Genomic DNA, 25,970 nt, shown 5'->3' on the forward strand with positions numbered 1-25,970 from the left:
AAGATATTAAGTTTATTTTACACTTAAATTTTGACGCTTATTTTTATTCTTAATTAATCAAACAATATAATTAAGCAATTAAGCACAAAACACACAATACTCAAATAATACAATCTTATTATTTCAAAACGGGTTACAGAGGTTAACCTAGAATATTACATTGCTAAAAATGGCAAGCACGGAAACACAGGCGTTACAGTCACATGGGGCACAAGCCGGATAATCTCAGAGTGAGAGAGTTGACCCTATTACGCAGCTCTTGTCTGAGTCCAACCATTCTAGGGATGGGTCTTTTACTCGAAGGATTATTTGATCTCTGTTGCATGTGGCTATATTCATGAGGTAGCTAGTTGACATTACTGGGAATCTTTCAACGGCTGAGGACTGGGTGAGTTCGGGAACCTAGGGAAGCCTAGGATATATTTCAGTGAGTTAATAGTGAGGCTCAGTTAGACTTGGGTGTAATAGTTTGAGGAAGTGACTTGTAGGATTCGGGAGGATTGCTAAGGAAAGTATGGATAGGTGTGGAAGGTAGTATTGGGCCCGTACTACTGAAAGCACATGATCCATACTCGAATCGGTGAGAGTCTTGGAGAATCTAAGAAGCTTCATGGAAGAGTTTGTGACCCAGTTTGGGGACAGAGGATGTTCCAGTTGTTGCAGCTTAGCCATTGGCAAGTGAGCTAGTGAGCGTGATAGGGTGTCAGACCCTGAAGGATATGATTTCCAAGAGTTGCAGATGTGAGACCGATTTGGAGCACCCTGGAAAGAGAGGGTTATGTCAGGTGTGTATAGTAGAGGGTCCCGGGAAGAGACCCATGACTTCTGATCATCAGGTGAAAGGCCAGCAGGGCTGGAGTTGGTGTAACGGGTACGAGAAAGTGCACGAGGGAGTTTGTCACTCTAAGGGTTTAGGATACTACAGGGTAGCGGGGTTGGTCATGTTAGGAGAAGGTGATCAGTATTGCTTCAGGTGTTGCGGGTATGTCATCTTCTATGATATTAGGTGAATGTTTGGAATATGTACCGCTTTGGAATTGTGAGTGAGTTTGGATAAGTCAGACCTCGGGTCGGTTTTTCTACTAGTGTTTTGGTTACCAAGGATCATATATGCCATCCTGCATGCCGAAAGGTCCTTGATGAACCCAAAGTGGGACGCATCTTGCGGAGTGGGTTCCGCGCATACCGTTATCATTTCGGATCTTTGTTAAGATCTATGCAGGAGTATTATTTTAAGGATACTCGATCAGGGTTGGAGTGATTGTTCTCCAATGAAGTCAGCGTTCAGAGGTTCTATCATTGTTTAGGTATGGTCGGAAATTGTTATGGATGAACTTTGGAGTTCAAGGCACTACTATTGCAAGGACGGAACTGGTGATAGGAAGAGGGTAATGTCAGTCGCGGATGTTAGATGTATAAGTGGTTGGTCACTGGATGATCAAGAGAATGGTATTTTTGCATGAGCCGTGTTCAGTTAGAGTTTAGTGGTACTGCAAGATTGGAAATGAGAACGAGGATTCGTCAGCTAGAATGAAGATTAAGGTCTTCAGTGAACAACATGGGAGATGGTTTGAGGTGTCAGACTGTACCAAATTCAAGAGTACTCTTCAAGGTTTCAGAGGATGGGCGATCATAAGGTTTGACTGGTAATTGATCGTTAGCGTTGGTAAGCTCAGATTGTCGGCAATGGACTAATAAGAAGTAAGAAGGATTGGGGATCCTTCAATTCTCATGTATTGTGAAGACTTAGTTGAGTCTAAGTGGGGGAGAGACTTTTTATAAAGTTCTCCATCTGTGAGTTCTAGTTGCGCAAGGTGCAATCTCTTGGCCACCTTGTCAACCAGAAGGGTATTCTAGTTGATTCGGCCAAGATTGAGGCCGTGATGCAGTGGGAGATTCCGAGGTCTCCGTCTGAGATTCGGACTTCCCTGGGTGTAGCGGGTTATTAATAGAGATTTATACGGGACTTATCCGAGATTGAGGTTCCTTTGACCCGACTGACTAAGAAGTCGGTGGCCTTTTGTTGGGGGCCTGAGCAGCAGGCAGCCTTCAATACTCTCAGACAGCAGTTGTGTGAGGCACTGATTCTCACCCTGTAAGAGGGTGTAGATGATTTCATGGATTACTGTGACGCTTTGATCACGGGAATGGGTACGGTACTAATACAGTGGGGTCACATGATAGCAGGCTTTGGGAACCAGGTCAGAGTCCCGGTTAGGACTCTAGTTCAGTGATATGTTAGGTTGAGTGCGTGTCCGACCTGGTATGGAAAGTGTTGTAAGACTACGGGGGTAGCCGTAGCATTCATTAGTAGTCAGATGGTATGGAAAGTGTTGTAAGACTATAGGGGTATCCGTAGCATTCACTAGTAGTCAGATAGTATGGAAAGTGTTGTAAGACTGCGGGGGTAGCCGTAGCATTCACTAGCGGTCAGATAATGATAAAATGTTGTGAGACTGCAGGTGTAGCCGCAACATTCACTAGGTTTGTAGATAGTGTGAGCACGTTGTTAGGACGCAGAAGGAACAATAGTACCCACCAGTTCGGGTGTAGCAGTAAGGATAAGGAAATCCATAGATTGGAATTTTGGAATTACCCAGATGGATTAGATCTGGTTGAGCCAACGATACGACAGTCGGGACGTCACTACAGTTATGAGATCAGGGAAGTAATGGAATGCGTAAGGGCGTTGGTGATGTAAGGCTACCATTGGTTAGGTAGCGATCACTTTTAGTCTTGGATTTGATGATGTCAGGATCCGACGCATGGACCCGATCAGTTAGATCAGAAAGTAGTAGAGTCACAGTGGCATGATAACTAGTGGCAACTAGTTCCAGAGAAGGATTTCGCTCAGAAGTCGTGTGAGGCGAATAATTAGGGAGTCCTTTGGCTCCGTAGTCAGGTGGAAACCCAGTATTTCAGAGGATTAGCAAGTGAATTAAGACCCAGGAGGTCTTGGTAGCTTTTGGTAAGCAACTATGTAGCAGTGTATACTGTTTCAGGCGGTTCAGTGTTCGAGCAGTTTCAACATTTGGGCAGTAATAATATGTGTGTTTTAGTTGCATATGCACACGGAATAGCTGGTTTATTGGGGAGTGACAAGTCACCCACAGTGGGATTAGCTGAGCCATAGCCGAGAATAAGTGATCTGCAGAGGTAATTGGGTTTGTCACTTAGGTCTATGCCGGGAACCACATGCTATCAGAAGTTAAGTTGTCAGTCGAGGGATGAACAGACTAGATTCATCGATAATGATTTAGTATGAGTGGTCTGTCAGGGATTCAGACCATCTCGAGATAGCAGTTTTTGGATAGATTACATGTGGTCTTGTTACAAGGAATTCGTTCACCAACATATTGTAGGGCTTTGCGAAGATTGGTCACGGCTACCCTGGGAAGGCTAGGGTTTGCCCAGGAAGATGACTATGTTACTAGAGTGGCTTGGTATGTAAGGATTGGTAAGGAATGATTTCGAGGACGAAATCTAATTTAAGTGGGGGAGAGTTGTAAAGCCCCGTTTATTTATTAAATCAATAAAAAAAATAATGAGCGAATAGTAGCCCTAAAATAAATAATTATATATCAATGGATGGTCTCGAGGGGCTAATTGTCATAAATTTAGAAGTGGAGGGCTGAAGGGTAAATTATGGATTAGCTTTGTAAAGATTTTAGAAGATAGGGGCTATATTGTAAATTTTGGATCTGGTTTGTAAAGTATTTAGTTGGCGGGGGTTGAAAGGGGAAATATGGGATTTAATTTAGAGAGAACTTATGGTGAGGGACCAATTCTGCCATTATGGCAATATGTTATGGTGTCGGGTATATAACCCATAAGAGAACCCTAAGCCTAGCGATACTTCTTCCAGCCGCTATGAGAGACTTCAGCTGACACCATGCCAATCTCCAGCCGCCACCTCTTCGTTGAGAACCCGAATATCATTACTGCACTGCCGATGAAGAAGCCCGGAGCCATCAGCGAGGATCACCGAGAAGGAGTCGTTGAAGACCGTCGATGAAGCTACGAACATCCGTCGATACTGAACGCCGAGTCCGCCGTACCCCTGTCTTCTCCGGTAATGACAACCCTTCTCTCTCTCTCCCGTTCTTCTGCCATTTCTCTTAGGTCTGTCGCCACCTCTTCCCCGATGGCTATCACCTTTTGATGAAATCCTTTCTGTTCGACGCAAATCACCATAAGGGTGGCGGTGATGTGTGTATTCCATGTGTATGTTCGTATTTCAGCCATTGATGTGATGTTTGTGCATGTTTCAGTCATCACAACGGGTGTGTGTGGGTGAAAGGTTGGCTGGAAGACGTTAGAAGACCACCATGGCAGCCAACCATGGTGGCTGTCGCCGGGAAAGATCTTCTGCCGCCACTAGCCACCGTGAAAGGTGGCTGTGGGCATGTGATGGTGTTGTGTTCATATGTTGGGATGTTATGAGGTTGCAGGAGCATTTCTTGGCAGGAGATCCGAAGAAAGACCCCAACCGCCACCACTTGCCACCGCCGGCCGCCATTAGGTTGTTGTATATGCGCTTGTATTAGGTGGTTGTGTATGTGTGTGTTTTTAATTAGATTAATGTGTCTGCGTGTGTCAATCGGATTGGCATTGTAAATTGTAACAAAAAAAAGGAATAATAGAAATCTCAAACCACCACCGTAGGGTGGTGGCTACCGCCTCCTGCCACCACCGGCCACCGTGTCGGGTGGCGGTGTGCTTAGTTGTGTTGGGATTGCTAGTTTGGGGATGTTTGGACAAGGGACTAAAACCCTAATGGGCCTTGAAACCCTAATGGGCCAAATGAAGCTAAATGGACTCTAATGGACCTAATAAAACCCTAATGGGCTTAATAATATTTTAGTGGGCTTAATAGGCCCAATAAAGTCCTAATTGATCTAAAAGCCCAACAAATTAATTGATGGACTAGTATTGGGTTGGTAACCCTAATTAGGGTTTGGAAAACCCTAATGCCATGAAACCCTAATTTTGGGGAATTAATCGAGACACACGAGAATTATTTAATAACTTGAGATATTAAATAATAAACTTTGATTAATCTAAGTGATAATGGACTTAATGGATTAAGTCCTTAATGGGTTAAGTAGGAAACTTAACCCTAATCATCATTTTATGTGAAACCCTAATTTCACTTGGGTTTATTGTTGGGCCTTTCTATTGGGCCTTGATGATTTGGGTTATTAAATGGACTATCCAAGATCAAGCAAATGGTCTAGAGTAATATAATGGGCCTAGGGTAAGGCCCATGTAAGGGGCTTGGGCCCAATTTGGAAAATTGGGCCATAAATGGACCAAGGTTTGGGCCTTAATGAGTATATGATGTTGAGCCTTAGAATGAGACCATGTATAGGCCTAGGCCCAATTTGGAAAATTGGGCCATATGTTGGGCTTTGATTCCTAATTGACTTTGGGCCTACGGATTGGGCCTTGTCCTTGAATAAGCCATGCTTGGGGTAATGTAATTATCCAAAGTAAGTGTTTATGGTTATGTAGTGGGACCCAATTATTAATTGGGTGATGTTTTGATATTGACAGATCGGGAATTTGTCATCTAGCAGCTGGGGTTAAGTCTGCAGGACTTCAGCAGTGTGGGATTGTGTCTACGGGACTTCAGCAGTGTGAGGTGAGTTATCTTCCAGTAGCGGTGGGTCTACGGCCACAATGTCAGCCCACCAGTAGGAGTTGTTGTTAGATGATTGTCTTTGTGATAATTGTGTATGTTTGCTACTACCTGTTATGTTTATGTGCTAGCATGATATGATGTTATATGATAGTGGTAGTAGGGGGTGAAATAGTCCCCACTTACCGGTCGACAGAACCGAAGGGGTAGGCCAACACCCAGATATGCTAGGCAGTATATGACTTATGTGTTTATGCTATGCTTTTATGTGGTAGTGTTAGGGGGTGAAATAGTCCCCGGTTACCGGTTGAAAGATACCAAAGGGGAGGCCAGCACCCAGATATGCTAGGTAGTATCCAGTCGAGAGGACCAACGGGGAGCCCAGCACCCAGATATGCTAGGCGGTATCCGGTCGAGAGGACCGAAGGGGAGCCCAACACCCAGATATGCTAGGCAGTATCCGATCGAGAGGATCGAAGGGGAGCCCAGCACCCAGATATGCTAGGCAGTATCCGGTCGAGAGGACCGAAGGGGGGGCTAGCACCCAGATATGCTAGGCAGTATCTGGTCGAGAGGACCGAAGGGGTAGGTCGGGCACCCAGATATGTCTGACAGTATATGTATGTTATATGATTGTGTGGTATGTGGTATGATGGGGGAACTCACTAAGCTTTGTGCTTACGGTTTTCAGTTTTGGTTTCAGGTACTTCGTTTTCAAAGGGAAGGAGCCGGCTCGATTGCAACGCATCACACTATGGTTTTCCACACATGAGACCTTTGGGATTACACTCTGATATTGTTTTATGATAACATGTTTGATTATTTCTACTTTGGTTTTGTCATGACATGATGTTACAAATGTTTTATTACACTGTTGGTTTTATAATGACGAATTTAAAATGAAAATTTTGGCCTGTATTTTTGGGATGTTACAACATCTCTTGCTCCATCTCTAACTAAACCCTAATTCCCTCATACAACTTCTGACTAGACCTTCAGAGTCTTGTTCTGGGACCCCCTCCCGGACGACGACTAATGTCAGCTCCTCTTTTTTTGTGATTCCCAAGCTTAACCAGATGACACAACCCACAAACGGCGTTAAGCTCGAAGATATTTCACAACAATATCAAACCTTTTCTAGAGCCTTGCAATATTTAACTTTTACTCGTCCCGATATTGTTTAAGCCATGTGGCAGGTCTGTGTTTTCATGTATGACCTACATGTTTCACATTTCCATGCTCTAAAACACATCTTACGGTATCTCATGGGCACCCTGATGTATCATCTTCATATTCATGCGTCAACCATCGATCGATTTGTAACACCTCGTTTCCAGATCGGATCTACTTAGGGCTTCAAGGAGTTAAAGGCATGACTTTTGGGTAAAATCAAGGCTCACAATGTGACCATAGAAGGGTCACGACGTGAGGAGTGATCAAATGAAGATTTTAATTTAAACTGAGCTCACTACATGAGCAATAAGAGCTCACGACATGAGATGTGCTGCAGCCCAAACCCACAATCTTTTAGGGTTTCCATTGTAGCCCACGATCTTTTGGGGTTTTTCATCGTATTTAAACCCCATAAACTTTATTTTAGGGTTCCAAACGAACCTCCTTCATCCCTAAAGTTAGTAAAACTCTAACCCTAGCCTCTCTTTGTGTTTCTTGAGATTTTGGTGGTTTGAAAAGGAAGGAATCACCATGGAAGCATAGTTTCAGCTTGGAGGTTTCATTTGCAACCCTTAGCTACACTTTTGGACCAATGTGAGTAATCAAGATCCAAGTTTTTTGTTTCTTTATTGCTAGATCTAAGGTTTTATGCATATTTATCAAAGATATTTAGAGTTAGAGTGTTGGGACTCCATAAAGTTGGCAAGTTCATGGGTCTTTAAGGTCCCATGGTGCTTGTATGTCATGGATCTGAAGTGTGGAGGATGTTTGAGTCTAAGCTTGAGAATTTATCTTCTTTTTCTCCATAAATGACCTAGTTTGAGACCAAGTATTGTATTGGAAATACAAGAACATAAAGCATCAATTTTTACGATCCTTGGAGTGTTAGGAAGCCCCCTGGAAAAGATGGATGAGTGGCTTAATGGATTAAGAAGTTTTTGGATCAATATGGCATTGAGACAGACCTCACGACGTTAGGAGATGCATGTCACGTTGTGGATGGTGAGACTCAATTATTTTGTCTTATAGTGGCTCACGACATGATCCATAGATGGTCACGTCGTGAGGGTCTATTGATTGTTGACTTTCATTGAGCTTTGACTTTTGACCAATTTTGACTTTGGGTCAATCTTGAGGATTTTGGGTTATTGATTGAGATTCTATCCAGTTATGGTGTTAGTGGAGTCGCAGGAGCAAGCAATGCTGAAAAGGGGTTGTATCGCAGTGTTCAAAGTTCTTGGATTCAGGTGAGTTTCGTCTCATTGTATCGTGGGTCGAAGGTACCAATGTTGGCCCACTAGTTTTGGTTATCTGTCAGTAGAATGATGCCTTAGGGACTGTATATAGTCTTGTAGGATAGACTGAGGACTCTTGGTGTAGGCACTCTTACTTGTTCCTTGTTTGGTTGTGGTTCTAGAGTATGACCGCCTATCTGTGTGGCTATCTCACCTCTGAACATATATGACCATGCATTCCTTGGATTGTTTATACTTAGTATGTTGCTATGTTGTAGTGATTTGTTACATCAGTATCCTGTTATATAGGATGTTGCTATGTTGTTGTGATATGTTAGATCGGTATCATGGTATATAGGATGTTGCTATGCTATAGTACATTTTTGGATTTTTATGTTATATGTACCTGTCGGTTATCATCTAGTGGAGTGTCCTAGGGACTGTCTGTGGTCATGTAGGATAGCCTGAGAACTCTTGATCTAGGATTTATTTCCTGTTCCTTGTTTGGTTGTGGCTCTAGAGTAGGATCATTTGTTTGGGTGGCTATTTCACCTCTGGCTACATATGGTTACACATTTCATGGAGGTTAGCTAGTAGTGCGATTGTATGTTGTGAAAGGACTATTAGGCGGTAGTGAGCTGCATGAATGATGTTTGCTTGTATTATGTGCCTACTTGACCCTTGATTGTTTATATGTTGAAATATGGTAGTCGTGGGATTGAGGCGGTCCTGCTTTGTGTTGTAGGCCAAGATACCCGGTATGGGCCGACTGTAAGCCGAAGGCACGAAGGCTCTGGAAGATCCATTGGGTTGAGGCGATAGGCCAATAAACCCTGGGTATTCCAACCCAATAGCTGATTGGACCCGTTGCATATTGGCATTCCAATCCGAGGAATGATTGGGCCTGGGCATTCCAACCGGGAGTCACAAAGACTACAAGCACATAACATATCACATACATATAGCAAATAGGCACACAGTCATATAACACATATAACATGAGTCATAAAGACTACAAGCATATAACATATCCTAGTGTCCTACAGTATAGTGAGCAAACTCACCTCAATCTGTTGTCGATCAAACAGATGCTCGGGCTGCTGAACCGGAGAATCCCGCACTAACCAATCAAATAAAACCGCAATTAATAATTGGTCCATAAACCATAACCGAGAATCTACTTCATTTTTTCAACACCCAGGGTAAAAGTCCATTTTACCCTTCCCTCGCTTGGTCCAAAAATCAAGGCCCAAGCTCAATGGCACTAAAAGCCCAATAGTAGCCTAGTTCCAAGAGGACACCAAAAGTCCAATATAGGCCCAAATCCAAGACACCCAAAGTCTCACAATGACCAAAAGTCAGAAAGGCTAGTGCCCCAACAAAGCCAAAACTGTAAAAGTCCAAATATGGCCCAAACCACAAAAGTCAATAGCTGCTGAGTACGACTAGCATACTCAGACATACGCCCAACGTATTATGGGTTTATGTAACGCCCGCAGATTCGGGCTAGCCAATTTAGAGACAATGAACATCAAAAATGAGTTTTTAATGGAATATTATTTAGAAGGATTAATCTTAACCAAGTTTTAGAATATATCTCAAGGGTTCTGTACATATAAAGAACGCCGAAATCCGAGTTATAACGAAGAAGTTATGGCCCGTCGAAGTTTTTCGGCAAAACCGACACGACACTGTGAGACGTAAATAGTGAATTTACGATAGAGGACTTTTTAGCCTTAGCGATATAAACCAAAGTTCTAGTATACGTTAAACCGAGAACATCCATAAAAAGAACGCCCAAATCTGACTTCGTATGAGGAAGTTATGATTTTTCTAACATTTAGCATGACAGTGCACAACCCGAAAATTTGAATTTTAGATTGGTCAATTTTCAGCCAAAATAATCTAAACGAGAAATGAAGATATCGTTAATAGGAGTTAAAAGATAAAAAGACAGTAAAAAACGGAGCTCGTATGCAAAAGATATGGACGAAGCTTAGTCTCTACTCTTCGAGCGCGACGAATTCGATACGGTTTTGTAAATCCGAGATAAAATGAGAATTAGCCAACAGTGTCTAAATGAAAGTTGTAGTACTCATAAATACTAACATGTGGATATAAATAACGTCGAAAACGAAGCTCGTATGCGAAAGATATGGAAGAAACTTAGTCTCTACTTTTCGAGCGCGACGAATTCGAATACAGTTTTGTAAATCTGAGATACAATAAGAATTAGCCAACGGGGTCTAGATGAAAGTTTTATTACTTGTAAATACCAACGCGTGGATATAAATAACGTATAAAACGGAGCTCGTACGCGGAAGATACAGACGAAGCTTAGAGACTACTTTACTATAAACTCCTATAAATAAAGGGTGAACTCATATTTTCTTCACGCCATAAGCCTTTCTTTCTCTCTCTAACTTCTCTCTAGCCCCCCTAAACCCCTCCTAAGTCTAGGGAACCTCCCTAGCACGAGAAGGAATCCCCGGAGCGCCCAACGGCTCCGAGAAGAAAAGCTTTCGGCTAAAAAACGTTGCTCCAGCGAAGCCTGGTTTTCCATAAAACCCGTTGTAAGTGAGCTACGCCTACGCTATTTTTTTAAATAGCTTTTATTTAATTATAGTAATGTTATTAGGAACTTATAATAAGTAATTTGGCTATTATTATGGGTTATATAAGTATTGATTAAAACTTACTAGTAATAATAGCTAGACTATTAATTAGTCTTGGCAAATAATAGACTAAACTCTAGTGGTAATAATACTAGGTTTCGTCGAAGGAAATTATTTTTTTAAGAAGCGAAGCGCTGTCTGAGTTCGGAATCACCACCGTATCAGGTGAGTGCATAGTCCCTTTCATGAACATGATTTTAATACAAGTATTGATTGAAGTATTAATTATATGTTTATGTGCGAGTTAATTGATGTTGCCCGAAATACGTGTTAAAGAACATACCTGATTATATATGATGATTTAGGATCAAGAGTAGACCTAAATTAATTATGAGGAATATTGGGTAGTATTTTCTTACGAGTACAAGTGAGTTATACTCAGAGAATAGAACTTTAGTATATGTCATTTATCTGGGAGCATGGATTAGACACAGTCATTGTCCCTAGTCTGAGAGTATGGATTGGACATAGTCAACTGTCATTAATTCGGGGGTATGGATTAAGACATAGCCAGTTGTCCTTAGTCCGGGCGTATAGATTAAGACATAGTCATTCGTCCCTAGTCCGAGAGTATGGATTAGGCATAACCATTCATCATTAATCCGAGAGTATAGATTAGTCATTCGTCCCTAGTCCGAGAGTATGGATTAGGCATAACCATTCGTCATTAATTTGAGAGTATGGATTAGGTAAAGCCGTTCATTTCTGATCCGGGAGTATGGATTAGGTAAAATGGTTAATCTTGGATTTGAGAGTATGGATAGTCTCGTTGTGAGGATCGACGGGGTGGGATAAGAGTTGCTTATACATATATGGTGAAATAGTATATTTTGTGAGTTCTAAATTATATATGATATAACATTGTGGGATTAAAATCCCTATGTACTCACCAGGTTTCCCAACCTTACCCACTCAGTTTATTTATATCACAGGTGTTGATATGAAGTCACATTACACTGAGAGATTAAGCAGATATAAATCACTAGTGAGTAGTGATAATGAATGTAAGTTGTGTTTATGCTTATGTTTCTATATTGACGATGACATCCCAAATGTTTTAAAATGAATAAAAATACTTTTATTTGGAAATGCTTTGATAACGTATTTATCATGTTTTTACTGGGAACATATTCCGCAAACATTTTTATTACAAGAGGTACTCTGATTTTTATAAAGCAAAAACAAAATCGGTCTTTTCTGGCCGAAAAAATGGGGATGTCACAGTTTAGCCTAGTACGCGTAGCGTACTATGGAGTACGACCAACATACTCATCAGACCCTATTTCTCTATCCATATGACGTAATCCATTAAGCCCACAATGCCTAAACCTCATATCTACTGCTAAATGACGTCTCAATATATAAAGTTGGCAATTTTACTCTTTTGCATGTCTTAATGGACCCAATACCCGTTTTCATCCATCCAAGTCCATAATATGGGTACGAACTCTTTCATGGTGCATCAAAACCCATCAAGATGGCTTTTTTATGCCCTAACAATATCAAAAATGAAAAGATCTATCATCCTAAGCTTCCAAGAGTAGGTCATACCTACAAGGATGACTCAAGGGACCATATTAAGCTCAAAACAATCCCTAAACTAGATCTAACACTTGAAGTTGTCAAGATAAGAGCTATATACCTTCAAATGCTAGAAAAGTTGATGTAGACTCTGGAACTTTAAGCTCTAATCCAACCAAAGCTTCACTACCAAGATCTTCCTTCTTCAATGGGTACCAAAATGCCAAAAGATTACCACTAAGGCTCAAAAACACATAAGAACAAGCTAGGGTTTCATGGAGAGTCTTTGGAGGGAAGGAGGCTAATGATAAGAAGGTCCAAGAGAAAGATAAAGTGTTTAAATAGGGTCCAAACCTTAAAAATTAGGGTTTTTCCCAGACGTCTGTATGCCCAGCGTACGCCAAGTACGCCCACCATATATGGTTGCCTTTCGCGATCAAGCTTGAGCCTTGTACGCTTAACGTACTCCCTGCACACCCAGCGTACTCGGCTTAGCCCAAAATTCCTGCAACTTCAAACGGTCATAACTTCTTCGTTCCAACTCTGATTTTGACATTCTTTATATCCACGGAAAGGTAACGAGAAGCTCTACAATCCTATCAACTCTCTTTTACCTTAAAACCTTCCGAACTTAAATCCAAAATTCATAAAATACCATCACCTTATCGTTAAACCCTTGGGCTCCAAAACACAAACTGAACACTCGGTACCCGCAACCTACATTATCCACCACCAAATGGGTCTAAAACTCATTCCCAAGGCCCGAAGCCTTATAATACTTGATCCTCGGGTTATGGCCCCAAATTATGAAACAAACCAAAACAGGGTGTTACACTTTTACAAATAATGTTCTTGGAGTTGATTTTCGTTAATATCATTTTGAGATTAGGTTGATGTAAACTAACAAGACATAGAGCGGCTTGGGTTTTATATTATTATCAAAATGAGAAGTACTAGATACAATGAAAGGAAAAGACAAAATACATATACTAGTTATTTAGGGTTTTTTTTAGCTAATGGGACAACATAAAACTCAATACAAAATAAAGCCCAAAATCTTATTAGGTTAACACCCCCCCCCTCAAACTCACAATGCAACATCAAAAAACATTGAGAGTTTGTCAGAAAAAAAATGAAATTGAGGACCAGTCAATGGCTTTGTAAGAATATCAACAATTTGCAAAGTGGAAGGAACATAATGAAGGTTGATAGTGCCCTTCTGGAGATGATGTCATGTGAAATGACAATCAATCTCAATGTGCTTTGTGCGCTCATGAAGCACTGAATTATTGGCAATCATTATTGCACTCCCGTTGTCTCAATACAAAGGGGTATGCTGGGAGATGTGAACACCCATATGTGTAAGAATCCATCTCAACCAAACAATCTCACAAGTGGCGACACCCATGGCTCGATACTCAGATTTTGTAAAAGACCGAGAGACAACATCTTGTTTCTTGATCTTCCATGATATCAATGAATCTCCAAGAAAGACACAATACCCAGTAGTGGACACGCAGATCAAGAGAGGATGTAGATGGAAACACAAGGGTGTGGAACTGAGTACCACACATATATCTCAAAATACAAAGAACAGCTCCCCAATGAACAATAGTAGGGGCAATGACAAACTAGCTAACCTCATGAACTGCATAAGCAATATCCGGTCTAGTGACAGTCATATAAACCAAAATCCCTACAATGGTACGATAAAAGGCTTAGTTATGATAAGGGGAAACCATCAGTTGGAGAATACTTTGCATTACTCTCTATAGGCGTATCAACTGTCTGATTATCAGTGAGTCGTGCGTATTCAAACAAATCCAAAATATACTTCATTTGAGATAAAAGATAACCCTTTGGAGACTGAGCAACTTAAATCCCCAAAAAATAATGTAGAAAACCCAAGTCTTTCATATCAAAACGGTGAGCTAAATCACGCTTTAAAGACTCTATATCATCATGATCATCACTAGTAATAATCACGTGATCGACATATAAGGAAAGAGTAATCTGACCTGCACTCGTACATCGAACAAATAGAGCCGATTCATGGTTACTTGGTTGAAAAATAAGAAAAGTAATCAGCATAGAAAATTTCTCAAACCAAGAACGATGGGCTTGTTTGAGGCCATATAGTGCCTTCCGAATTCGACAAACTTTACCTAGTTGGTGAGCAATATCAGGGAAGGAGACATGTATACTTCCCCATGAAGATCACCATTCAAGAACACATTATTGACATCCATGTGATCAATTTTCCATTGGCGAATGGAAGAAACTACAATCAAGGTGCAAACAGTCATCATTTTTGCAACAAGAGCAAAAGTCTTCTCATAATTCATACCATACTTTTACGCGTACCCTTTCGCAACAAGCTTGGCTTTATAATGTTGAATTGATCCATTAGACTTTGTTTTCATTTTATATACCCAACGACAACCAATCGTGTGCTTTTTGGGCAGAATCGGAACCAGATCCCGTGTATGAGTTTGATAAAGAGCTTCAAGTTCCTCAGCTATAGCGAGCTGCCAAATAGGATTAGAAACGACCTATTTGTAGGATGTTGGCTCAGTGAAACGATGTACATTAGCAATAAAGGAGGAAAACACTTGTGAGTAAGAGGAATAGACAAATTCAGGAAGTTTTGTAGACTTCTTATTACGATAACACCTCGATGGTGGGGGATCTTGATGATCTGTAGGTAGAGGATCAACGATAGGTGGTGGATCAGCAGCATGTGGTGGATCAGGAGTAGGTGGTGGATTAGTGGCAGTTGGTGGATCAGTGGCATGTGGTGGATCATCAATGTCGATGCTAAATGGATCAAAAAGTATGAAGCTCCTCTCGGGTTGCATCATGTGACTAAAAAAAGAAGGCTATATAATGGAATATGCTCCAAAAAGGTGACATTACGTGAGACATACAATTTCTGATTTGATGGATCATAACACTGATAACCTTTCTGACCAATACCGTATCTCAGAATACATAAAGAACTGATTCTGAAGACAATTTATCTCTCTCTACATGAGGCTTCAAGACAAAATTGGTAAACCCAAACACTTGTAATGAAGAATAATCTGGCAGTTTCCCAAACAACATTTCATAAGGAGGCTTCCCCACAGTGTACGTAGTAGGAATGCGATTACTAACGTAAGTGGTGGTATAAACAGCTTCTCCCCAAAACACATTAGGAACTTAAGCTAAAAGTAGCAAGGATTAGGGGTGTAAGTGAGCCAAGCTACTCAGGATCGACTCGTTAAAAGCTCGACTCGAGATCGAATTAAACGAGCCCGAGCCGAGCTCGAGCCCAAATATGAGGCTCGTTTATTAAACGAGCTCGAGCCGAGCTTCAGCTAGTGGGCTCGCGAGCCTAAATGAGCCTAAACGAGCCTATATATATATATATATATATGTGTGTGTGTGTGTGTGTGTGTGTGTGTGAGTGTATATATATATATATATATATATATATATATATATATATATATATATATGCTCGTTTAAGTTCGTTTAGGCTCGCGAGCTCACTAAATTATTCACGAGCCGAGCTCGAGCTTCTTCAAAATTAAACGAGCCGAGCTCGAGCTTGGTTAGGCTCGGGCTCGGCTCGGCTCGTTTACACCCCTAGCAAGAATCTTGCAGTTTCTAGGAGATATCGATGTTTTCTTTCTGCAACACCATTCTACTAAGGGGTATCTGTACAAGATGATTGATGCACAATGCCATCAGATGCCAATAATTGTTTAAAATAATTAGAGGTAAATTCCCCTTCCAAATCACACCAAAAAAAATTTCTGACACTAGAGTGTTAAGTCTTGACAAGAGCTCTGAAGTCACTATATATGGTGAAAAAGTCAAACCTACGCTTCATAAAATAAAATCACATATAACGAGTGTAACCATCAATGAATGAAAACATAATATTTAGCTCCTGATTTAGAGGTGATTGGAGATGGAACCCACACATCAAAATGCACGATATCAAAGGGAGCAACAAAACGAGTGACACTTTTATTAAACGGTAAACCAGAAAATTTTCCCAGTTTATAACCACAACAATCATAAATATCATTAGTTTTCAAAGAACCTAACACACTAGTGGAAACCAAAAACTATAAATGAGACACTGACACATGTCCCAAAAGAGAATGCCAAAGCTAAAAAACAGACGACAAAGGGTTTGAACGAAAAGATGACAAATCGAAACTAGATGCAGCAACATCAACAACATGTAGTTGCTCCAAAACATAAAGCTCCGCAAGTATACGACATATCCCAATCACCATCCGAGACAGAATGTTTTGTACACAACATAATGAATCATAAAAGAAGACCCAACAACCAGACTTACATAACTGACTAATCGATGCAAGATTCAAAGCAAGCGTGAGAATGTAATACACATCTCTTAAAGATATATAAAGAGTGAAAATAGAACCAACACCCTATACTAACATAGGTGTAGCACTACCAGACATAACATAGACAGGTGTATGAGATGATAACGAAGCAAAAGATGAAAAATGTAGTGACATGTGATGAGATACACCATAATCCAATATCCACAAGGATGAAGGAATACATGAAGTGTTGGATGAAGACAGGCCTGAATGAGACATGGAAGCTGACATGGCAGTTGGATTGGCAGCATTGAACTGCTCAACAATCTGGAGATCCGAGGCTAATGGTGGTGTAAAATATGTTTCATTCTCAACTAAAGGTGCAACAACAATGTATTTGTGTTGGCATAAAATATGGAAACGAGGGACGTGACTGAGACTGTCTAGAAGACCTGTTCTGCTATGAAGGTTGAGACTATGCAAGTGATCTTGTTTGTTGTTGCTGCTGATTTCCCTTGCTTATCAGCAAAGGATAATTTGCCTTTCAATGGTTCTTCTTCTTATAGAAAGCAAACTCATCAAATGCAACTTTGGGACGATTCTGCTTTAAAGACTAAGGTCTTTGTGGAATAACAAAGACATCAGGAGTGGCTGTCTTGGGACCTTTGTCAACATGGGACTTGATACGAGTTTCTTCAGCAATCAACTCGTGAACAACCGAATCAATAGTGGGAAGAGGTGTATGATGCAATATTGATCCATGCAAGCCTTCAAAATCTGAACGTAATGCCATCAGGAATTGAACCAAACGTTTTTCTTCCCTTCTATCAATACAAGGCTTAAAAGCCTTCAACACACTAGGTTTTGTAAAAGCCAACTGATCCCATAAATCCGACGTAGCCGCATAAAATTCCTGAACACTAAGATTGTTTTGTTGGATGTCTCGAATATCAAACTCTAACTGATACTGCTTTGCAAAGTTAGACTGAGTAGATAACCTAACCAAGTGATCCCAAACCTCATTTGATGTGTCATACTTCGCCAACTGAGTACCAATAAACTGGATAACAGAATTATTAATCCAAGTAATGATCTTGTAGTTATCGGTCTCCCATGAATCCAGTAAGATTGGATAATTATCAACTTTCTTGTCTGTTGGTTTCTTCTTGTCACATGTAACAATCCCCCCACATAGTCTTGCCTAGCAATAATTTTTTTCATAACATAACTCCAATAAACATAATTCTTGCCATCGAGTTGGATACTAATGAACTGAAGAGAATCATCTCTCGGGGCCATATTTCAATATCAATCAAACGAGAATAACAAAAACAACAGTAAATACGAGTAGCAGCAACAAAAATCAAGAACTCGAAATCAACAAAACCAATAGACAAAACAAAACCCTTGAAATCGACGAAACGAACAAATCAAATCAAACGAAATACAGAAATGAGCGAGAAAACCATACACAAAATTACGAAAATACAGATGATCAAACCGAGCTCTGATACCATGTAAACTAACAAGACATAGAATGGATAGAGTTTTATATTATTATCAAAATGAGAAATACTAATACAATGAAAGGAAAAGACAGAATATATAGACTAGCTAATTAGGGGTTTCTAGCTAATGTGCCAACATAAACCCAATACAAAATAAAAATCAAATCTTATTAGGCTAACAGTTGAAACCATGAAGTGGCCTGTTTATGTATGTAAAACAAATATGGGGGTAAAATAGATCTCAAATAAAGAATGGACATGATTGACCACTGAGGTATTATGTCGACATACCTTAGCCTTCGGCTTGTCCTAGATCACTCTTTGGGCATCCACATTGCATCCTTACTCCTTAATTATCCTTGTGCTATGGAAATTGTATGCCAATATTTGGTTCCTGAATACATTAGAAAACCAAAAACACATAGAATATATCAAGTCTATGAATTCCCCAAAAACATAGTGATACACATGTAATAAATGTACAATATGTAATAAAATGTAATACAAACATGCTATAATAATGCATGGAATATTCCTAAGGCTTTGTTGTATCCTGATAACGCCTCACGCAACCACATAAGCACCATCTTCATAAGATAAATACATATAATTATGTTATTTGCTTCTATTGGTAAGCAATAGAGAAAAAGATACAAGCAAAATGTCAAAATAGACTTTTTATTATCTTTGTGTTGATGCAAGTTCTGAAAATTCAATAGTAAATTTTAACATTGTTTTGTAGTATTACCGACCACACTACTTGATTTATATTATGGTTAGTTGAATAATATTTTATAACATTAAAACAAAAACTAAAGGTTGATTAGTGTCGAAGCAACTTACTTCAAATTTTTATGTTGTCGCGTCACTATTACATATGTTACAACTTAGGAAGAATGTTACTAAATAGTAACTAAGTTTGACAATACGCCTTAAATTATTCTTTAAAGAAGTTTAATCACTTAATTTTTATTTTGTTTTATTTTTTAATCAAATGATTTAATCTATTTTAGTAGTGACTCAGATAAAAATGAAGAAATTGATGCTATTTTGTCACTTCCACCTCAATTTTGCCACACAGCTAAGCCATACCAAAAGAATGGTGTAAAGAGAGAGTGGCAAAAAAAGAAAGAAAGAAGAAGAGAGTGAACGTGACGTGTTTGTCATGCCAAGTAGGTTCCATATCAGCATTACCGAATTCAACTTACCACATCCTAATACTTTTATTGACATTTACCGATAACTTGACAACATATTAAATTTTTTTTTTTCAATAGTAAACAAGTTTTAGTTTTATTCTATTAGAGCAAATTACACGAATGGTCCCTATGGTTTGGGGTAACTTGCACGTTTAATCCCTAACTTGTTTTCTTAACTCGGATGGTCTCTAATGTTTGTTTTTGTTACGCGTTTGGTCTGTGTCTTACCTAAAAATACTACTTTTCACTTGATTTTTTAATTTATTTAAATAAACACACCCCCAACTTCACCCCCTCACCTTACCTTACCTACCCCACCATTTTTCTTATTTAAATAATACTCCCTCCATCCCAATATTATTGTCCACAGACAAAAAAAAAACACACATAGATTAAGAAAAGTATTAATTATCACTAACTTTATTTAATAAAATGACAGTTTTGTCCTTACTTTACATTTAATGTTCCATTAAATGCTTAGTTGGTTAAGTAATAATGAGAGATATTTTGATAAAAATGTTATTTATTTTTAGAAATAGACTATTATTTTGGGACAAACCAAAAAGGAAAGATAGACTATAATTTTGGGATGGAGGGAGTAATCTTTTTAGGTAAGATAGGGACCAAACGTGTAACAAAAACAAACAATAGGGGCCAAGTGCATAACAAAACAAACAATAGGGGCCTTTCAAGTTAAAAAAATAAGTTAGGAACCAAATACGCAAATTACCTCAAACCATAGGGACCATTCGTGTAATTTACTCGTTTTGTTATTATGAAATTTTATTCCATTATGAAATAATACACCATTATACAAGTCAATTAATGGATAATATTGTCGAATTATTGAACTTGCAACAACCCAAATAGTAACAATTTTATCCAGACATCTTTCCACTTTATCTTCTTGTCTATCCCTTCCACCAACAAAAGCATGAACAAACCCACATGTTTCTATATTATATACATCACCCCTTTCAAAAATATACATCACCCCTTTCAAAATAATTTCCCTCGCTTTAATATCATTATAGGGAAGTTAGTACTTTGTTTCCACCTTAAAACACTATTAAGAACATTCCATGTGAACTCATTGACCTTTTAGAAAAGAACAAAAACATCAACAATAAGAGCTTATCAAGACGATGGCACTATTATATAAAGATGTGATAGGAAATTTTGGGGCTAGAAAAATTAAGCCATTAAGATCCATCCTTTTGCAGATAAGAAGTTAGGTCGTATACTTTAGTAAATAATTTCTTTTGGAACAGAAGATTGTCTCATGGTTGAAGTTTATAGATTTCGAATTTGAGACAACTCCAATTTTTGAAGCATTTATCCTAAATGATCATCACCAGGTCGTCTTGATGGTGATAGTTTGATAAATAAATTAATATTAATCAAAATAGAGAAAATAAGGACTTGAAAAGCTAATGACATTATTAAAAGAAAAGATAAAAACACACATGTCTCCGTTGAAGTACTTGTAGTCTGAAGATGTTACATATGTACACTATTAAAAATCACGTTTGAAAAAAAAATTAAGTAACCTAATTCAATAGGTAAGAAGTAAATGACATTATAAGTTTCATAAGCATTGAAAAAATAAAAAAATTCATAAAAATTAAGATAAAATTTGCATTTTAATGACTGTATCTTAAAAAAAATTTAAATACAAAATAGAACAAAATTTAAAATTTGAATATTATTTAATGATTTTGACCCTAAAACTGATTAATATTAGGGATAATGACTTAAAAGGGTGATATATTTTTTGATTTGCACATATTTAATCACTGATTTTTGTTTTCGACCACATTTACCCCTTCAACTTGTTAAACTGTACACATTTAGTCCTTATGACCGGCTACTCAAGGTTAGCCGGTAAAAATGACTTAATAGGGTAATATATTTCTCACTTTGTACAAATTTAGTCCTTAATATTTTTGTACATATTTAGTCTTTAATATTTTTTTGTTGCAAAATAAGTTATTTATTTAGATTTTTCTCACGACATCGTATGTGGGATAGTCATATGGTGGTGTGATAGGTTGAGGTGGTCCTGCTATATGTTGTAGGCCAAGATACCTGGTGCGGGCCGACTGTAAGGTGTAGGCATGAAGGCTCGAGAAGAGCGGTTGGGTTAAGGCGGCATGTCGACAAACCCTGGGTATTCCAGTCTGATATTGATTAGACTTGTTGCATGTTGGCATTCCAGACCGATAATTGATTGGGCCAAGGTATTCCAATCTGATGAGTGTAGGCTCGTTATGCATGATAATACGTTTGGGAAAATTCACTAAACTTTGTATTTACCCAGTTGTTTATGTTTTAGGTTCTTTCGTTGATTGTGGGAAGGCGACGCCATGATTGTACACACTCATCAACAATATTTAGGATTCCACGTTTCTTATATTACTCTGATTTTCGATAAATGTATTTTGGAATAAACATTTTTTTTTAATAATGGATTTATAATTAGAGACTTTTGCCTTATTTAAAAATGAAAATTTTTTTGTTGTGAAAATGAGACGTTACACATAAACATCAATAGCCCCACACACTTCATTGATGATTGTCCGACGTAAGATATCGTGAGAAAAATCTAAAAAAATCATTCATAAGTACTGACAAAAACAAAAATGACTTACTTTGAAACAAAAAAAATAGTAAGGACTAAATGTTTACAAAAATATTAATGACTAAATATATACAAAATGAGAAATATATTACCCTATTAAGTCATTTTTCCCGGCCAACCTGGAATAACCGGTCATAAGGACTGAATGTGTACAGTTTAACAAGTTGAAGGGGTAAATGTGGATGAAATGTCCAAATATGTACAAATCGAAAAATATATTACCCTTTTAAGTCATTATCCTTTAATATTAAATAGTTTTTTTTTTATAGGCCTATAAATTTAATAGACCTGATATAGCCCCTTTTGACAAATATCAAAATTTGAGGGACCTTATGGTAAATATAATATAATGCACAAAAACCGGGGAAGTAAATCCTTTCTTTCGCAATTACAGTTTACAGCTTTCCCGTCGAGTAGTTGAAAAAATATGTCCGTTGCCTCCTGCACCATCGCCGGCGGCCATCACCCCCACCACGATAATCTTACTTCTCACAGTGTTAGCAACTTTTCTTCAACATCGTCATCATGTTATCACCGCTGTAATTTTCCTATTATGATTCGAAGCATATCCACAGTCAGACCTCTCTCTTTCATCCTTAATCGAAATTCTGTTGCTGCCGCTGTTTCATCAAGTAGTTCAACGAGAAATATTAGTAGTTCTACTAGCAATGATAGCGGTTTCACTTGGGATGATGTCTTTCAAATATCTCAACAGCGGAATGTTTCATCAGATCTCAGTGGATTCTTTCAGAAGATAAAATCATGTAACCGAGGCCGGGTAAACTCTTCGACTAGCATAATTTCTTATATTTATCAATCGCAAATGTGTCTCAGTGTTTTTTTTATCATTCCGTAAAAATTCCTTCTCTTGTGTTCATCGTAGCTCAAAGGAAATTTTGATTTTAGCATATATGTAGATATAGAATAGACTAATAGTTATAGGCATGAATCCATATCAACTGATTGCAGGAAATGCGTTCTGATTTCATTCCCTTTGTCATCGAGGACCAAATTGTTGGCTATGTTCATAACGGGTAATGTCTCTCGCATTAAGGTGCATAATCAGATCTATTGTTGCTTTGTTCTTCTGAGTAGTTTAAATTGATGATATTCATCAATCATCAAGCTAATTTTGCATCAGGTATGTGAACTTTGTGCAGTTTCCTTGACCATTTAAGCAAGTTCAAGGACGTTTTCACTTACATCAAAGGTGATTCATATGGTAGTCAATCTGGCCATGTCACATTACAATCTGCACTGAAAACACCCGAGCATAGAACTGAAGCCCTTGGAAATGTAGTCAAGTGCTTAGGTGAAGAAGTAATTCCAGGTATACGTAATGAGGTACTTTTTCATGACCAGAATCTATGCTTTTGATTGCCAACACATACTTCTTTCATCTTAGATTATAATTTTAAATGATTGCAGCTATATCCTGTTACTTCATCTTATGGAGAACAAGTTTATTTCTCACTTGAACGTGCAGCAGCACCTTACTTTGGGATAAATGTATGTCATATCTCATATCTCATATCTCATATCTTCCTTAAAATCTTTCAAATTAGCAAAATCTTAAACATTGTAATCACTAATTAAGCATCTCACATAATCTTGTAATATCTTCTTGTAGGCTTATGGAGTTCACATGTGTGGATATGTTGAAAAAGATGGAGAAAAATACATGTGGATTGGGAAAAGAAGTGAAATGAAACAAACTTACCCAGGAATGCTTGATCATCTTGTTGCGGGAGGAATGGTAGATTTTTTTTTTCTTATTTTTAGTCTAATAAATAACAACTCATGTTTATTCTTGTATCATGTGTAAATGAGTTTTAATCTGATAAATGCAGCCCCATGGAATCTCACCTGGAGATAATCTTGTGAAGGAATGTGAGGAAGAAGCAGGAATCCCAAGTTCCATTTCTAGCAGGTAAATTAGGGCAAAATGCAAGAAACAGCAACGTACTTTTACTTTTACTTTTACTTTCATTTTATTTTCATTATACTTTGAAAAATCTACCCAGTTACATTGCTATAATTGGGTAGATTTTTTAAAGTATGATGCTGTAATTGTAAAAGAAAATGAAAGTATGATATGCTAAAATAAACAAATAATAAATTGCTATTTCTTATCAGAGCTATACCAGTTGGTGTAGTCTCCTACATGGACATTGAAGGTTATAGATTCAAGAGAGATGTTTTATTTTGTTATGATCTAAAGCTTCCGGAAACTTTTGTTCCCAACAATCAAGGTAAGTTTTTATTTTATTTATTTATTAAATAATTATTATGTGGATAAATGATATCTGAAAATATTTGAGAAAACCGACTTTCTCTATAAGTCGTTCTTTATGTATTAAGTTAAAAAGAAATAGTGATTTATAGAAATGGTTGTGTGAGTGAATAACAGATGGAGAAGTGGGGAGCTTTAAACTACTCCCTGTGACGCTTGTTGCTGACGTCATCAGAAATACAAATTTCTTCAAAGCAAATTGCAATCTTGTCATTATTGATTTCCTTTTCAGACATGGGTATGAACTTTGGTCTTTCTTTCAGTAAATAATATGGTTTGATATAATAATACTAAAGCATTTACTTATTATATTAGATTTAAAAATTACTAAAATACAATAATACTAAACCATTTGCAAAGTATATTACATATTATTGTATTAAACCAAAATATTAATGAGATTAGTTAAATATGTTTCATATTTTGTATAGCTGATAAAATCGGGTGTTTTTGACGATCTATAGTTTCATGATAATGTAATTTATTAAGTTATTGTAATAAAAAAAATATGTAATACATAACTAATTAAGAATGATGTTATGATTTTGACAATGTATATAAGTTACAAAAAGAGAATATACTGAAAATATACTTCTTTATATATAAAAAATGGTGTAGGGTTGAAGATGAAACTCTATTTGCTCCATTTATACATCATTTTGGTATAAAAAATTGTGTTATTGGTTGGAGATAGTCTAAAAACATCACAATCCTCGACCTCATATATAGTTTTTGTTTTGACACATAGTTTTCCACTAACTTTATATAAAAAACCTATTAAATCATTGACCTCTTTTAAAAGTTTTTTTATAATAAATTTTACTAATCACCTTCATCATTGTGAAATATTCTATGAAGCCCCTTCTTCTAAGAAGTTGTTATTTCTGAGCACATGTAATGTTTATAAAAAGAAAAGGTATTTAACAATAACATCAAAGATGATAAACTGATAATTGGTCACTTTTAAATTTTTTTGTTTAGTAAACATTTTGGCGGGTCCTGTTTTTTTTTTAAACTAACAAAAAGATGACAAAATTATTATTTATGTAGTTATAAAAAAATGATATATCTATGACCATTAGGAATTTAATATTTAATATTGAAGATTGAAATAAAACTTATAAAAGCATTTAGTAGAATAAAAGTTGTTTGACAATTGTGAAATATATGTGTGTAGGTTCATTAAACCCGAAGAGGTTGGGTACTTGAAGCTGTTACAAAGCTTGAGAAGTGGAGATTGTTCCTAAATCTAAAAAAAAAAATTAAAAAATTTAAATTGGAGAGAAAATGTTTCTTTTCATTTTATAAAAAAAGCCTCTGTCATTTCAAATATAGTTTCGTAAAAACACGTACTCTTAAGATATCCTTTCCTCTAGTCCAAACTCGTGTTCAAAAAACTTGTTTGCTCATCAGATCATAGATGATAAGGTACAGAATGTATCTACTAGACTAGAGTTGACTTTTGAGGAATTTATGGAATTTAAAGATGTTGTGAAGATAAGAAGCATGGGATAGGCTATTCAGCTACCACCAAAATCACATCTTTTCCTTTAGACTAGGGTGGTCCCTCTATGAAGTCCATACCTTTATAGGTTTTTTTTTTTTTTGGAAACCGCAAAATTTTATTAAAACCATAGCCTATATAGAAACAAGGTTGGACAAAGAAAAACGAAAAACATAGTACAAACAAAAATGATTACATGATATCAAAAGAAGAGCAAACTCAAACCGTATATTT

At 37.7% G+C, this 25,970-nt stretch overlaps 2 protein-coding genes across 2 annotated transcripts; one reads left to right on the plus strand and one right to left on the minus strand.

Moving 5' to 3' along the window:
* Positions 1-17,204: 17,204 nt before the first annotated feature.
* On the minus strand, positions 17,205-19,290 carry LOC145067469 (uncharacterized). Its single transcript, XM_079014603.1, has 2 exons — positions 19,192-19,290; positions 17,205-17,792 (listed from the first exon to the last, which is right to left on the minus strand). The coding sequence occupies exons 1-2, from the start codon at positions 19,288-19,290 to the stop codon at positions 17,205-17,207; spliced, it is 687 nt and encodes a 228-aa protein (XP_078870729.1).
* Positions 19,291-22,307: 3,017 nt separating this feature from the next.
* Positions 22,308-25,736, plus strand: LOC145069829 (nudix hydrolase 20, chloroplastic-like). Its single transcript, XM_079016774.1, has 9 exons — positions 22,308-22,717; positions 22,909-22,973; positions 23,100-23,283; positions 23,368-23,448; positions 23,570-23,695; positions 23,790-23,869; positions 24,076-24,191; positions 24,350-24,470; positions 25,410-25,736. Exons 1-9 carry the CDS (start codon positions 22,367-22,369, stop codon positions 25,477-25,479), a joined length of 1,194 nt encoding a protein of 397 aa, XP_078872900.1. The 5' UTR covers positions 22,308-22,366; the 3' UTR covers positions 25,480-25,736.
* Positions 25,737-25,970: the final 234 nt, after the last annotated feature.

The sequence above is a fragment of the Lactuca serriola genome, chromosome 8 (genome assembly GCF_051521515.1).
Source record: "Lactuca serriola cultivar US96UC23 chromosome 8, Lser_US96UC23_V15, whole genome shotgun sequence".
Classification (NCBI taxonomy): domain Eukaryota; kingdom Viridiplantae; phylum Streptophyta; class Magnoliopsida; order Asterales; family Asteraceae; genus Lactuca; species Lactuca serriola.

Excerpts from the sequence above, each read along its gene's own strand:
- LOC145067469 (XM_079014603.1), bottom strand. The coding sequence starts at position 19,290 with ATGCTGATATGGAACCTACTTGGCATGACAAACACGTCACGTTCACTC. Across the intron at positions 17,793-19,191 it reads CTCTTTACACCATTCTTTTG|GCAAGACTATGTGGGGGGAT; the intron begins GTATGGCTTAGC and ends AATTATTGCTAG.
- LOC145069829 (XM_079016774.1), top strand. The coding sequence starts at position 22,367 with ATGTCCGTTGCCTCCTGCACCATCGCCGGCGGCCATCACCCCCACCAC. Across the intron at positions 23,449-23,569 it reads CACCTTACTTTGGGATAAAT|GCTTATGGAGTTCACATGTG; the intron begins GTATGTCATATC and ends ATCTTCTTGTAG. Across the intron at positions 24,192-24,349 it reads TTTTGTTCCCAACAATCAAG|ATGGAGAAGTGGGGAGCTTT; the intron begins GTAAGTTTTTAT and ends AGTGAATAACAG.